Source organism: Amblyomma mixtum, chromosome 5 (genome assembly GCF_055824585.1).
Source record: "Amblyomma mixtum isolate Tamu chromosome 5, ASM5582458v1, whole genome shotgun sequence".
In the NCBI taxonomy this organism is placed as follows: domain Eukaryota; kingdom Metazoa; phylum Arthropoda; class Arachnida; order Ixodida; family Ixodidae; genus Amblyomma; species Amblyomma mixtum.
Genome location: NC_143016.1, coordinates 97,570,058 through 97,583,460, shown reverse-complemented (window position 1 = coordinate 97,583,460; position 13,403 = coordinate 97,570,058). Strand labels below are relative to the sequence as shown.

Below are 13,403 nucleotides of genomic sequence, written 5' to 3'. Positions count from 1 at the left end.
AATTGGCAGTCAGTGAGAGGCACGTTGCTTTTTGCAATGTGAAAAGTTTGAAGACAGCACAACAAAATTGAGGACGCATTTCACTCTTTCACAAAAATTTGTCGTGCCACCACAGACAAAGGAACAGAGGAGAGTTACTCAGTATACCTGCAGAGCGACAATGTGGCCACGCAGGTGCTTGAAGCGGTGCGAGAGGATGCGGGAGCGGATGAGAGCTTGCAGGCGTTGGTAGCCTGTCCGCATCTGCAAGGCAAACCATCATCATCAGCCACACTGCAGCTTCAAATTTTCAGTCAATGAACAAACATTGTAAATCCATATGTGCAATGACATTTTATTTATGTGTAAAAATCCAACACCAGATTAAAATTCATAGTGGAGGATTTTCTCTTTATTGAGGAGAAGTGGGGGGGGGTGACTAACAGCAAATGAATGCCACACTGGCCAAGTTGCTTAGCGCACATTCCAGTGCAGATTTCTCACAACATCAGTGGTTATGGATAGTTCTTGAAGGCCAACTGAAGAGCATTCTCTGCAATGCACAATGCTGGGTGTTGGGCACACAGTGATGTCATCTATGGCGGCAGTATATTTCCAATGCAGAAACGATTGCTTTGAAAGAAGAAAACCAATGCCACTGAAGGCAATGCCCATGGAGCATTGTTTGGCCACATCCAATGATAAATGGCAGGGTATGGACAAAGGCAGTGGAAATTTGAATTCCAACCTTCTCGGAGGCTTCACCAAGCTTCTCCGCACTTTCCCAATGCTATCAGGAAAAACTCAAGGTTTAATCGTTGATCACATCACCATTCTAAATGCTAGCGCAAAAAAAGTTATGTACAGGCTTCATATATTTGAACCCTTGAATCTTGAGGTAAATTCTAAAAAAAGAAAGAATACTATTCAGCTTCCCTTTTAGGTTAGAAATAAAACAGAACTGCTTTCTACTTTCACTTGTACATACGAAATAATTCATTTGTAAGCTTCAGCAATATCCTTTATATGATCAGTAGAAGTTAAAATTGCAGTGATAACTACAACTGAGTGCCTTTGTTGAGATTATGGTGATTAGTACTTTTTATGAGGAAATATATAAGTTACAACCAGTAAAAGATAAAGAAGCAGAGGCGAGAAGCATGTGAAGAGAAGAGAAAGGACTACTAAGAAGAGCCCTCACTGAACCCATCCAATTGTTCACAGATAAGGCATGGCACTGAAAGAAATCTCTGCAAGAGCATAATTCATGTTTCTGTCATTGACACTTGAGCAAAGCATTCAAGAGAGCCTAGAAAAAGCACTAAACCCAATGTGTCCATAACCTGCAAACTTCATTAAACATATCTAGTTGAATTTTCACCTTTCCATTTTTCAAGGCAACACAGAAGAATGAGTGGAAATAAACAGAAATTGAGATACAAAACTCTTTGAAGCATATTATATTTGTGGATAAAAAAAATAAAATCAAACCCTAACCCATCATGCTGATGTGATAAATATACGTGCATGAAATACCTGCTGCAGTTCGCTCGGTGCTACTGCGTTCAATGCAAAGAAACTAAAAAAACACTAAAACTCCAATTGCTGCATGTCATGTTCAAACTGCCCAACATGCCAAACTTTGGCATTTCAATGCTCTTACTTGGAACCTTCCCTGGCACAACCTTGTCGACTGGTCACAAATGATGCTCGCTACAGTCACAACAAACAGAATAGGAAAAAAAAAAGAAGAAAAAAATAACAAACAAAGGAAAGAGATGGTTGGTTGGTTGGTTTGGTTGGTTTATGGGGTTTAACGTCCCAAAGCGACTAAGGCTATGAGAGACTCCGTAGTGGAGGGCTCCGGAAATTTCGACCACCTGGGGTTCTTTAACGTGCACTGACATCGCACAGTACACGGGCCTCTAGAATTTCTCCTCCAAAGAAATTCAACCGCCTCGGCCGGGATCGAACCCGCGTCTTTCGGGTCAGCAGCCGAGCACCATAACCACTGAGCCACCGTGGCGAGGAAAAAGAGAGGCAAAATGAAAAGCAAAGTGCACAGCAGAAATGCAGGAGTATCTCCAGACAAACGTACTGCCAGGAAGCGCTTTCGCTGCAGGTAGGCACGGAAGCAGCGCTGGATGATGAGCGAGCTCTGGCGCATCTTGAGGAAGCGGCGTCGGTAGTACCAGCCGCGAATGGCCTTCTGCAGGATCAGGATCTTGCGTGTCAGCACCCGGTCCCTCTCTTGCTCAAGGAACAGGTCGTGGGCATCCTGTGGAGGACCAAACGCAGAGCAGCTTCACACCTGCTGTCATATGATGTGTGCAGTCTCCCGTCAGTCTTTAATGCAAGCAACCATAATTGAAAAGCTAAACTGCTAGCTCTTAAGCCACTCCAACAACAATAGATACTTAAATTTGCACCAAAAAAACAATAATAACAACAATGAATCAAGCACTTTGTGCAACTGCCATTGCAACAATGAAACCCCCCACATGACATGAAAAACAGCACCTAATTTATGTCTATCCCCCTATGCAAATATGCCGTTCAAGTAGTATGTACGTTTATTTTGTTACTATATACAGAATCCCAAAATTTCCAACAAAAATTGCCTGAACATTTGAACTCTCTCCTAATTCTTAGGCCAACCTGGCATGAAAACTTTGTTCTGTAAAGCCTTTCCACATTGTTGAGCATATTTATTCTTTTTTATCTGGTAAGCACCTGACAGAGTACAATTCACCATGCATATTGCACAAATACAAAAAAAGAGCTTAGAAAAACAAATGTGACATAACTACTGTACATGTAAAGTAATTGCAGCCTTTTCAAAGCATACAGGACATAGTGCTACACAACCAGAAAAGTGAGGCTCACCTTTTGCAAAAAAGGAAGTGGATAATATTGAATAACTGGTACGCTGCACTAAGAGGAGGGCCAGATAGGCTGCCACAAATTCTCTTAAAGCTTTACTTTCAAGCCTTTCAAAAATTCCTTTTTCTTAACAGTGTAAAGTACTGAATCCATCTCATTCTTCTAAGGACCAGATAAGTGAACTCAATTTCAGTGCCCAATTCTTTCTTTACATCCGAAGCAAACAGGTACAGTAATCCATACACCTGTCAAATATGCTCCAACGGCATATTAGGGACTACACTTGTGTCACTTACGAATGGCCTGGAAACCTGACCTTATCGTGCATGCACATTCCCATGGATCGTCTTTAACTCTCCATGTCTTTAAAAGCTGTATCAGGCCCACCAAGCAGCATCAAGGGTCGTAAACACAAAACAGAGTGTGCCGTTCAAGCGTCCTTGACAGGCGTGTGGCCGACTGCTCAAATATCAATTATTTGTAAATTCAAAATTCGATTGAAAGGCCTCGAATAATGACGAGTCAAGAAAATGAATATAGAATACCGCATCTAAAACTAAGTAAATGAGGCTTAACAAATGTGCTGGACTACACAGCTTCAGAGATATAATAACTTGGTAGTAGAAATCGTTCAAGTGTACAACTGAGAATAAACTCCAGGACGTGCGAGAGGCAACCAAAGCCAATATCTCTGTTGTTAACCGGATGCTTGAGGTCAAGTTTATGAAGGTGAAAGTCAAACTCACATGCTCTAATGTGCGTCAGGGAAATGAGGTGATCAGTGAAAATATGGCATCTACGAATCTGGATTGCTCTTCACACGTCCTGGAGACTTTTGCTCATGACAGTACACATATGGTGAAGAGAACACAATTACTAGAGCAATGGTACATCTTCGTGAGGCATTCACTTGTCTAGGTTGCACGACATCACATGACTACAAGGCCGTGCAGGTGAGCAGCAACAAAAAAAGCTTGGTTAACTACAAGCACAATGCAGACACCAGCAAACAATTCCCCTACAGACTACTAGGCAATGCCTCCTAGTGCAGTACTATGTCCCTATATGCTACATACTGAAAAGAACCTCACATGACTTGGATGAGAGAGTAGCATTTCACTGGTTAGCTTGCTGAAAGGGAATAGACATAGATACGACTTATGTGAAATCAAGTGTAACAATGCCAGTTGATGTCGGAGAATGTTGCACACAAAAGTTATGCTTCATTAAACCTGTAGACATATGATGTCTCAAAAGTCTATAGTGATACTAACTGCAGTTAGAAAATGCCAACTTTACTAATCGATGTTTTCTCAGCAAGTTGTTGGCTTCAAGCACAATAATGTATTGAGTAACCTGGAATCACTACGTGCACTGCGAACCAGAACAAGATATTAGGAGTTGGATTTTTCGGTTACTTTTGACCATTCAGTCAACTGTTCTCAGCGCTTATTTCAGAGAATCTTAGAGAGAATATTTTTCAGAGAATACATATTTTCTACGGATGTACTATCAGCATTTTTTTTCATAAATAAGTGTCCGTAAAGTTTATCTTGGCCTTTTTTTAGCACGAGCAGTTGATGTACCAATACCGAACCTGAAGACAGTTGTATTTAGAGCTGTGTTTTTGCGTAAGTGCTAACACTATAAGAAAAATTGACAACATAGAAGTTAAGCGATACGGCGCTGGGAAACACAAGTACAAGGTTAGTTCTATAAATTGGGTCCTCATGGTCTAGCTGTGATCTGGGTTGAGTGAGATGGCTATGCATCACATGATCTGCAAGTTGACAGAAGGGATGAACTGGCAACTGCAGCATTGCATTTGCAGGGCTTATTACAGTTACAAATGGTGTCAGCACCATCAAATGCAGTGCAAAAAACCTACTTAACCAAGTAACGACCCTCAGCAGGTGGTGACTGTCTGTGAATAGATGGCGCTACACAAGCACGCATGCTTTTTGAAGACACAGCTGCTTGGTCTGCATCACCTTGTCTAAGGTTACGGAGTAATGCCTCAAATCAAAACTGCACCACTTATTCATATGATTCTATTGTGCCCACAACACTAGGTTCCAGACTTTGCTAAATTTCTCTTGTGCAGAGTAACTCCTATTCAATAGCCAGCTGCATAGGCGTGTCTGTCACAGATACTGACCTTTTTTAGGTTAAAATTGACTTTAAAAAGTTAATTCAGCACAAGTTTAATGGTTATTTTTGGCTGAACCAAAAAGTCCAACACCTATATATTCTGTGAAAAGCCTTTTGCACTTCCAAAAATAGTGCTGCAACTGCACACATTGATCCAAACAAACCACTGCTCATCAAACTATGCTACTCCATGTACCAGGTTACTGAGCATACCGAACATTATGCCACCTTTTATATGCATGATAAGGAATTAACAGACCCTTTGAGACACAAAAGCAATGTAAACAGATGTTAACTCATTTTTATTCAATATGTTTTAATTTCAATATCACTCATAGTTGTTTCCGGTTTTCTATTGCAGTTTTCTACCAAGTTTTTCTTCAAAACGTCTAGAGAGCCAGAAACTGTGACTGGATGTACACTTGAAATTAGTTATGCCAGGGTTCAATTTCCAGGGTTCAATTTCCAACCCCTTGCCTGACATCAGCATGGAAAGATACAAAACACACACCTTGAGGAAAACCTTGGTCTTTCCCATCTGGTAGTCAGCCTTGCCCAGTACGGCGGCCGTGATGCGGGCTGTGGCAGCCCGGCAGTCCACCTTGTGCACAGGCCCGACACCAGGAATGAGAAAACGGTACCGTTCCACAAACTCCCTGAACGTGTGCCGGATTGGGTAGCCCGCTCGCCGGATGCGGATCGTCTCCATCATGCCGGAGTATCGCAGCTGCTTGCAGCAAAGCTCCCGGTCAAACATCTATGCAAGATTAAAGATTGCATAATGAGCTTGGGTCTCTTGCAAGCTGGTTGAACCTCGGAAGCATAGCACTGAGCCAACTACCTCAGGAGAAGAAACCAAGTACTAGGTAAAAGATGCAGTCATCCTTCATAACAGTAGATATGCAAAAAGTTACTTAATACAAAGAACACCAAACAAAAACACAAGCGATTCGGCTCATATATGCAATGTGTTTTGAATGAGCAACATTCTTCCAAGACTTAACAGTAACAAATATATCTTGATGACGAAGGCAATTGCAAACCATCTCCTACAAGACTCTTTGTGAACTTCCAGTGCACTTGCTTTTAATTCACAATTCAACATTTTGACATTAATATATACAATAAATGGAAACACATGAAGCAGAGAATTAGGAACGCACAGGTACTGAAGAATCGACTGATGGGCGAGTTGGTTCGTGACTAGCCGAAACAAAGCACGCGGTACGGTTCGCAGGACGGAAGAAAGAAATGGACATGGACATGGTGCTCTGTGTCCATGTCCAGCGCAGTGTCCATGTCTGTTTCTTTCCTCCATCCTGTGCACTGTCTTGTGCACCTTGTTTCAACTAGGCACATGCATTATCAGCTGCACTGTCTAGCTTGAGTGAGTATAAGAGCGAAAGCACTATAACACAAAATAAAGTGTGACAGTGCGATAACAAATGGCATTTTTTGCTGCATAAAAAATGCTTGTTAATGAGCTTTTTGGTGAAGTTCACCAGTGTAGAACATTGCACAAGAAAGTTCAGATTTTACGAACACCAATGCGTCACTCACCATGGGCTTCTTGTTCTCATTGGGCTTTATACATCTGATGAAGAAAGGGTGGCACTGACTCAACGCCTTCATCAGAGAGTCTAGGGACCTCTTGAATTGGGCACTCAGTGTTGGTGTCTTCTTTCGAGTGTCAGTACCCTGAAAGGATTGAGAGACAGGTGCAACCATTAAGACCACTCAAAGAATTTGCATATCTATGTGACCATCTAATGTGACATAAACACTGTCCCTACTTAACCACTTTTCTTTGTGCTATTCCATGAACTTCACTTATTGGCTCACCTTAAAAAAGCAAAAGATCTGGTATTCTTGCAGAACCATTTATATATAAGTGATTTTCCTAGTCTTCTCAAGTTCTTTCCTCGCTTGTATCGGACTTAAGCAAACAGATAATGCATGTTTTGCTTTTAAGTGCAAAGTTAATCGAAGAAAATTTTGAATTACAAAAAAGCCTAAAATGAGTTCTGCATATGACAATTGAACAGCATGTTGCACAATACAGGCCCCTTGAACCAGTCTGTTTGACCTGGAGCACAGTATAAAGCAAAAGCAAGCACACCCTTGCTCTACCATGGAGAACTACTCAATATCTGAAGACATTTTCACATCTGTACCAGATACAACACCAAATTAGAAAAAAGAAAACTGCAGCACTATGATAAAGTCGCAAACCTGTTTTAGCAATTCCATTCCATGCTTACCGCAGAGTGAGTACGTCAGAAAGAAAGACAGAGAGAGCAGAGACAGGAAAGGATAGAAGAATTCCAGTTGGCTATCCTGTACTGGAAAAGGGAAAAGAAGGCATGTAAAGGTGAAAGAGGGAAGAAAGGGATAAAGTAAGGTTCGAGTACATAAATAACAGACACAAGAAGAGTCTAGCATTTCAAACGACCACTACACAAGTACATATGACAGAAAAGTTTCAGAGTGTCTTCATACCATGCCAATGTCGTTGACAAACAAGTTCTGAAGAAACTTGTTGTTGCTGACTTGAATCAGCTGGATTAAGTCAGCACTGAATGTGTCCCGGTTCTTCTCCAGAAAGTTCCGGGCATCATAGAAGACCACGCCTGCAAAGTGACTGAGTCCAAACGCTGTGTTGATGTCAGACTTGGGCTTCAGGTAGTTTTTGTTGGTGCCATGAGTCTTGTGCAGCTTATTCAGAAGTGTCTGGTCAGTACCCTGCATTGCATGTTGAAAAAGAACTAATCAAATACAACAAGTAAACAAGACATACTAATTGTGTACACACAGACTGCATGAAGAAGCAAAAAAAATAAAAGAAACAGCTTCAAAGAGTCGAGAAAAGGGGGAGGGATTTTGGACACCCCAGAAATCCTTGAGGAGCATTGCGTTTGCCACTAAGATATGAAATAAAAAGAAGGAATGCACACACTAAGCATATCACATGTGCAAGGACAGCATCTCACTTGCAGAAAGGTAACTCCTCCTGTAATCACACCTAGATGTATGCATACGTGTGTGTATATTGAGTGAAATACCAACATGTAAAACAGTTAGTACACAAGGAACTTGTATTTTGTGCCAACAAAACTGATAGTAAAAAGTGAAAACTTGCAAATATTGATTTTTCATACAAAAGTGAATTAAAAGAGAATAGAACAAGTTTATTTAGAAGTGAAGTAAAAGAGTACAACAATTTTTTTTCTTTTAACATTCTCTTCAAACAGTTTTTATACCAATGTGAATATTTTACAATAATGTATGTAGAGAGAAAAATTCACTGACTGAATTTCAATAAGCCGCAATTTAATTTGACTTCTGTACAAAGCTGAATAACACATTGCATTAATCAATTTGGTACTCGAAAAGTTTGAGCATTCACTTGACCCTGGCATGCATGCTTAGGCGACGACATCCAAAGGGGATGACAAAAATCGTATGCAAATTTACAGTTTCCTCAGAGCACTACATGAAAACGTACATAAAAGCTGGAATGTTTTTTATGCAGCTCATGTAGTGGTTTCATCACCATGACGACAGAGGTCAAAAGTGGATTTTGGCAGCAGACTGTTCTCACTGCAAACACTGTCTTGATTTGTTTGAGCAGCTGCATTTTCAGACCACTGACCTTTGGAAACTTGCTTTCCTCATCGATGAGTGCCATGATGTTCATGGGCTTGACAGCGATGAGGTCCAGGCAGTCCTGGTTGTCCACAAACTCAATGTGCTGCCAGTTGATGCACTCGAGATTGTACTCCTCCTGCTCCAACTTGAAGATGTGCCGCACAAAGAACTGCTGCAGGTTCTCATTGGCATAGTTGATGCAGAACTGCTCAAAGCTGGGGGAAGGCAGAAAAAAACATGCACAGAGACACAAGGTGACGATAGAAACAAACATTCAACTCACTGCTTTGTTTGTTTTCAACCCGAAATAACAGCCTCCTCACTCTGTGTCAAATAACTGGTTTATGGAACAATTTCCAGTTGGTTCCAGTTGGAACCAACTGGAACCCAGTTGGTTCCAACTGGAACCATCTGGAAATTGTTCCATAAACCATTTGGGCTGGGAAAGATTTTCGCCAGGGTTAATGAAATGCAAAAGACAAGATTTAAAATCTAACTTGCATAGGCTGACAAACAAGTTATGCTTAAATAACGCTCTTTTTTTTATAGTCCACACTATTAGTTAGTTTAGTTTAGTTTATGGGGTTTAACGTCCCAAAGCAACTGAGGCTATGAGAGACGCCTTAGTGAAGGGCTCCGGAAATTTCGACCACCTGGGGTTCTTTAACGTGCACTGACATCGCACAGTACACGGGCCTCTAGAATTTCTCCTCCAAAGAAATTCCAGCCGCCGCGGCCGGGATCGAACCCGCGTCTTTTGGGACAGCAGCCGAGCACCATAGCCACTGAGCCACCGCGGCGGCCAGTCCACACTATTCACTTTTCACAAAGCATCAAACTGCAGAAGAAGCAATGCGTCAACATACAAGAAATGCCAACTAAGCCTATTCCTATTTTTTCTGTTTAGCTTGATGACTGCATACGAGAATCTCTAAGCGAGATTGTAGCCCAGTCAAAATGGTAGATATCGGACATAGATGTGTATTATTAAACCTATTACGCAGGTTCGAATGAAGTTTTCGCAGGTTTGAAAATAAATATACACTTTATAAAAGCTACAAAAAGGCCAGAAATAGAAAAAGAAAATGTTACTGTAAATTTACTCACAGCACTCTGCTTCTTCAGGCATAGGTATGTGTGCACAGTCACTTAATGCCTACAAACATAAACTCACTAAGCCTGGACAAATGAAATAGGCAAAACATAAGACAGCAGTATCTATATGAAATTATGAAGCAAGTGAACTACAGCTCCTTCGAATGCCCTTAAAATATAATTCTGTGATAAGCCACCGTATAAATCAAAGGTTCAAGATTCTTGTTCTGCCATTATATATAACAGAACAAACATCATGAATAGCAAAACGAAAAAATGGCAATACCTGGCGGGGGATGACAAATTTGTGCCAGTAAATCTTGGACGACCCTAACTAGCTTTAAAAGAAGATTTTGAGCAGTATTATTGACTCCACAACTCAACTGTCCTTTTATGTTGCATGTCTCTTCTAACACCAATACATACCTTTAGGTGAAAGGCTTCAAAGCAGTCTATTAAGAGAAACAAGTATTCACACCTGGCCACAAATGCAACCACACAGTCTCTTGACAGTATGTGGTAAAGAACAAGTGAGAAACCAGTTTCCTGTGCTGTGTGAATTCAATTAAATTCATAAACTATTCAAATTAAATGCTAACAAGTGATAGAGAGCAAGCTGATCAGCAGATTTTTTTTTTTATGCTGTGTTGACGATCACGAACTCACCTGTTTACAGCAAAGTTCTCAAAGCCGAAGATGTCGAGGACACCTATGGATGTCCGGTAATGGCCTGTGGCTGACTTTGGCTTGTAGATAGCCGAGTTGATCTTATTCACAATCCAGATGAACATGCGGCCATAGATGCCCTTCACAAAGGCATCCCGGACATCCCTGGACTGGTCGACGCTCATTGTTGATACCACAGTGTCCCCATGGGCGAAGATGGTGCGAGTCGTAAGGGCGTCCATTAGGTGTTGCTGGTTGACCTGTGTATATGTATATATAAAAAAAGCAAAAGAAGAATAGCTCTGTGATGAACAAACAACAGAGCAAATAGAGAAAAATTTTTTCAAAGTTTAAGTTTTAAGTCTTACAGAGAAATCTTGGAAGTAATAAAGCATGTTGTGCAACAGAATCAATATGTGCAGAAAAGCATCTCATTTGACAAAAAACACAATTAGTGGTCACTGATTCAGTCATGTCCGATTGTGTGTGCATGATGTTGAGGGAGCTGCAACCGCCATGACAAAACACAAAAGAATGTCAAAATACACGTGGAAGATGAGATGAGAAATGGAAAACAATAAATAGACTAGCGCAAGTCCATTTGTTGTTTTCCATATCTTGACACTGGTCATGTGCACATGTGCTAGCTGCAGATCTACAAACTATTCAAGAACAAGATTAGGTAAGGCATGTACACACAACCAAAAGCAGCAAGCTCTTACAGGCAGCTCTCACAAGCTAGACATTAAAAGTGAAATGTTTAGGTCGGGGACAGTGTTGCTGAAGCAAAGTCATTGGCCATAGCGCATTTACGGGACTATAACGCATACCCAAGGCAGCACTTACCTCAAGTAGCTTGGCAGCACTTTGAACGCTCCCTGCACCAATAATCTCAACTGCATCGAGGTTGTCGATAAGACGAGCTGAAATTATCAATAAATGCAAAATGACAGCACTGATAACACAAACTTCCTTAAGAGAGTAGGCATGTATTCCTTCAACGTACTATGCTTCTGAATTTAAGCGTGGAAATTCAACTTTCTATATGCACTTACGCTTGTACTTGATGTTGCCAAGATGAAGCACAATGCCTAATATCTTGAGAACGTCCCAAATTTCGTGGTCAGAGAACATCAGCACCTTCATGGCTGAACGAATGTCCGCAAACTCAGCTGCATCGTCCCTGCCTTCACAAGTGATGCTTCCACCCTGTTTGAAGTGAAAACATGGAGTTTACATACAGGCAGCTTAAATTTGTTTCTGGAATCTTTTGGCACATATTTCTACATAGCTTACAGTAAGCATTCATTACTGACGAAATTCAGACTATTCATTTCAACATGCAAAAAACAGAAAACAAAAATTGAATGCCTCATGGCACACAAGGACATACCTGAGTCAAGTAATGGTATTTAGAGGCATCTTGAATCTCAAGCTTTGCCTTGTCCTCTTTACTCAACCCTGACAACATGCAGTAGAATATGTGGTAATTTCTTTCATACTGTGCCTGAAAAAGAGCAATGCAAAAAAAGAAAAAGTTAGCTGACACGCTCAATTCTTGGTGTCATTAAATCTCTCAGTCCAAAGGTCCTATATCTGTATCAAACATTTGCACATATTTCTTATTCAGTACTGAGCTACATTACGTACTATGCAGAAATATTTCAGGAAGGCATCAAAGAAGCAAATTACGAGGAGGGCCGTGACAACGCTGGCTCCAAACGTAGCACCGTATGATACTGAGTTGCAAAGCAAAGTACCACAAGCTATGAGAGCTGTCAGCAGCAAAGATTTGGCAAACACAAGAAAGAAAACCACTCACTTGGCTCACGATACGGGACTTTTCAAGCAGGTATTGTTCAATTTTGGCACCTTCAATCACACCCTGCTTGTTAAAGTGAATGTCAATGTATTTTCCAAACCTACTAGAGTTGTCGTTTCGGATGGTCTTTGCATTTCCAAATGCTGGAAAAAAATAGGATGAAGTAGATGGTTCATAAATGTTATGGCTAGGCAGACTTTCGCCTATTCCTTATATAGAAGCACAAATGACTATGCCTTCTACCTACACTTTCCTTACTTACGAGGGGGTACCCAAAAGAAACCAGACTAAATTTTTTTGGTCGGCAAAGCTTCTGTGGTACCGCGTTTTTCCACAGGAGCGCATAGAGCAAACATTCCAGAGTCAGTAAGCCGAGTGCCGTCTTTGAAGGAGGTCAGACTAGTTTAGGCAGAGTTTTAGAGTGACGACTGTTTTGTGTGAATGTCGCTTTTGCAATGGCTGATTTTCATGAACAGCGTGCGCCGGAGAAATTCTGATTTTTGCTCGGAAAAAGTTGAATGGAAACTCTTGTAATATTAAGAAAGGCGTACAAGGACGATGCTATGGGGACAACTCAAGTGTTCCTGAATTAAATCCTGAATCAAAGCAACAATCATGCCAATGGAAAACTTCAAATTCACCTCGCCTCAAAAAAGCTCGTCAGGTGAAACCAAATCTCAAAACAATGCTGATTTGTTTTTTCGACGTGAGAGGAGTCGTCCATTGAGAATTTGTTCCGCAGGGTCAGACAGTTAGCCAGGATTTCTACTTGGAGGTTTTGAAAAGATTGGGCAACAGTGTGCGGCAGAAGCGGCCAGATTTGTGGCGGTCGGGTGAATGGTTTTTCCATCATGGCAATGCCCCTGCTCACACAGCCCTGTCTCTACGACAATTTTGGACCAAAAATGGCATGACCCCTATTCTTCAACCCTCATACTCTCCCGACCTTGCCCCGTGCTACTTTCTTTGTTTCCTAGAATGAAAAAATAGGTGAATGGAAAGCGTTTCGCTGATGTTGCTGAGGTGAAGAAAAAAACGACGGAGGCACTGTCAAGCATCACAAAAGATGAATTTAAACAATGTTTTGAAAAATGGAATGAAAGATTCGACAAGCGTATCATTGCAAGTGGGGAATACTTTGAAGGAGATTGAAGGTCTG

General features: G+C 41.2%; 1 protein-coding gene across 1 annotated transcript in view; it reads right to left on the bottom strand.

The window, feature by feature from the left end:
• Positions 1-13,403, bottom strand: part of ck (unconventional myosin-VIIa ck) — a 137,584-nt gene that overhangs the window by 43,045 nt on the left and 81,136 nt on the right. Inside the window, exons 6-16 of the mRNA XM_089545638.1 lie at positions 12,245-12,387; positions 11,816-11,929; positions 11,478-11,631; positions 11,269-11,345; positions 10,423-10,682; positions 8,666-8,876; positions 7,513-7,755; positions 6,574-6,711; positions 5,525-5,770; positions 2,078-2,257; positions 148-243 (exon numbers count right to left, since the gene is read on the bottom strand). Coding sequence (XP_089401764.1) covers positions 148-243; positions 2,078-2,257; positions 5,525-5,770; positions 6,574-6,711; positions 7,513-7,755; positions 8,666-8,876; positions 10,423-10,682; positions 11,269-11,345; positions 11,478-11,631; positions 11,816-11,929; positions 12,245-12,387 — 1,862 coding nt within the window. The remainder of the gene's footprint in view (positions 1-147; positions 244-2,077; positions 2,258-5,524; positions 5,771-6,573; positions 6,712-7,512; positions 7,756-8,665; positions 8,877-10,422; positions 10,683-11,268; positions 11,346-11,477; positions 11,632-11,815; positions 11,930-12,244; positions 12,388-13,403) is intronic.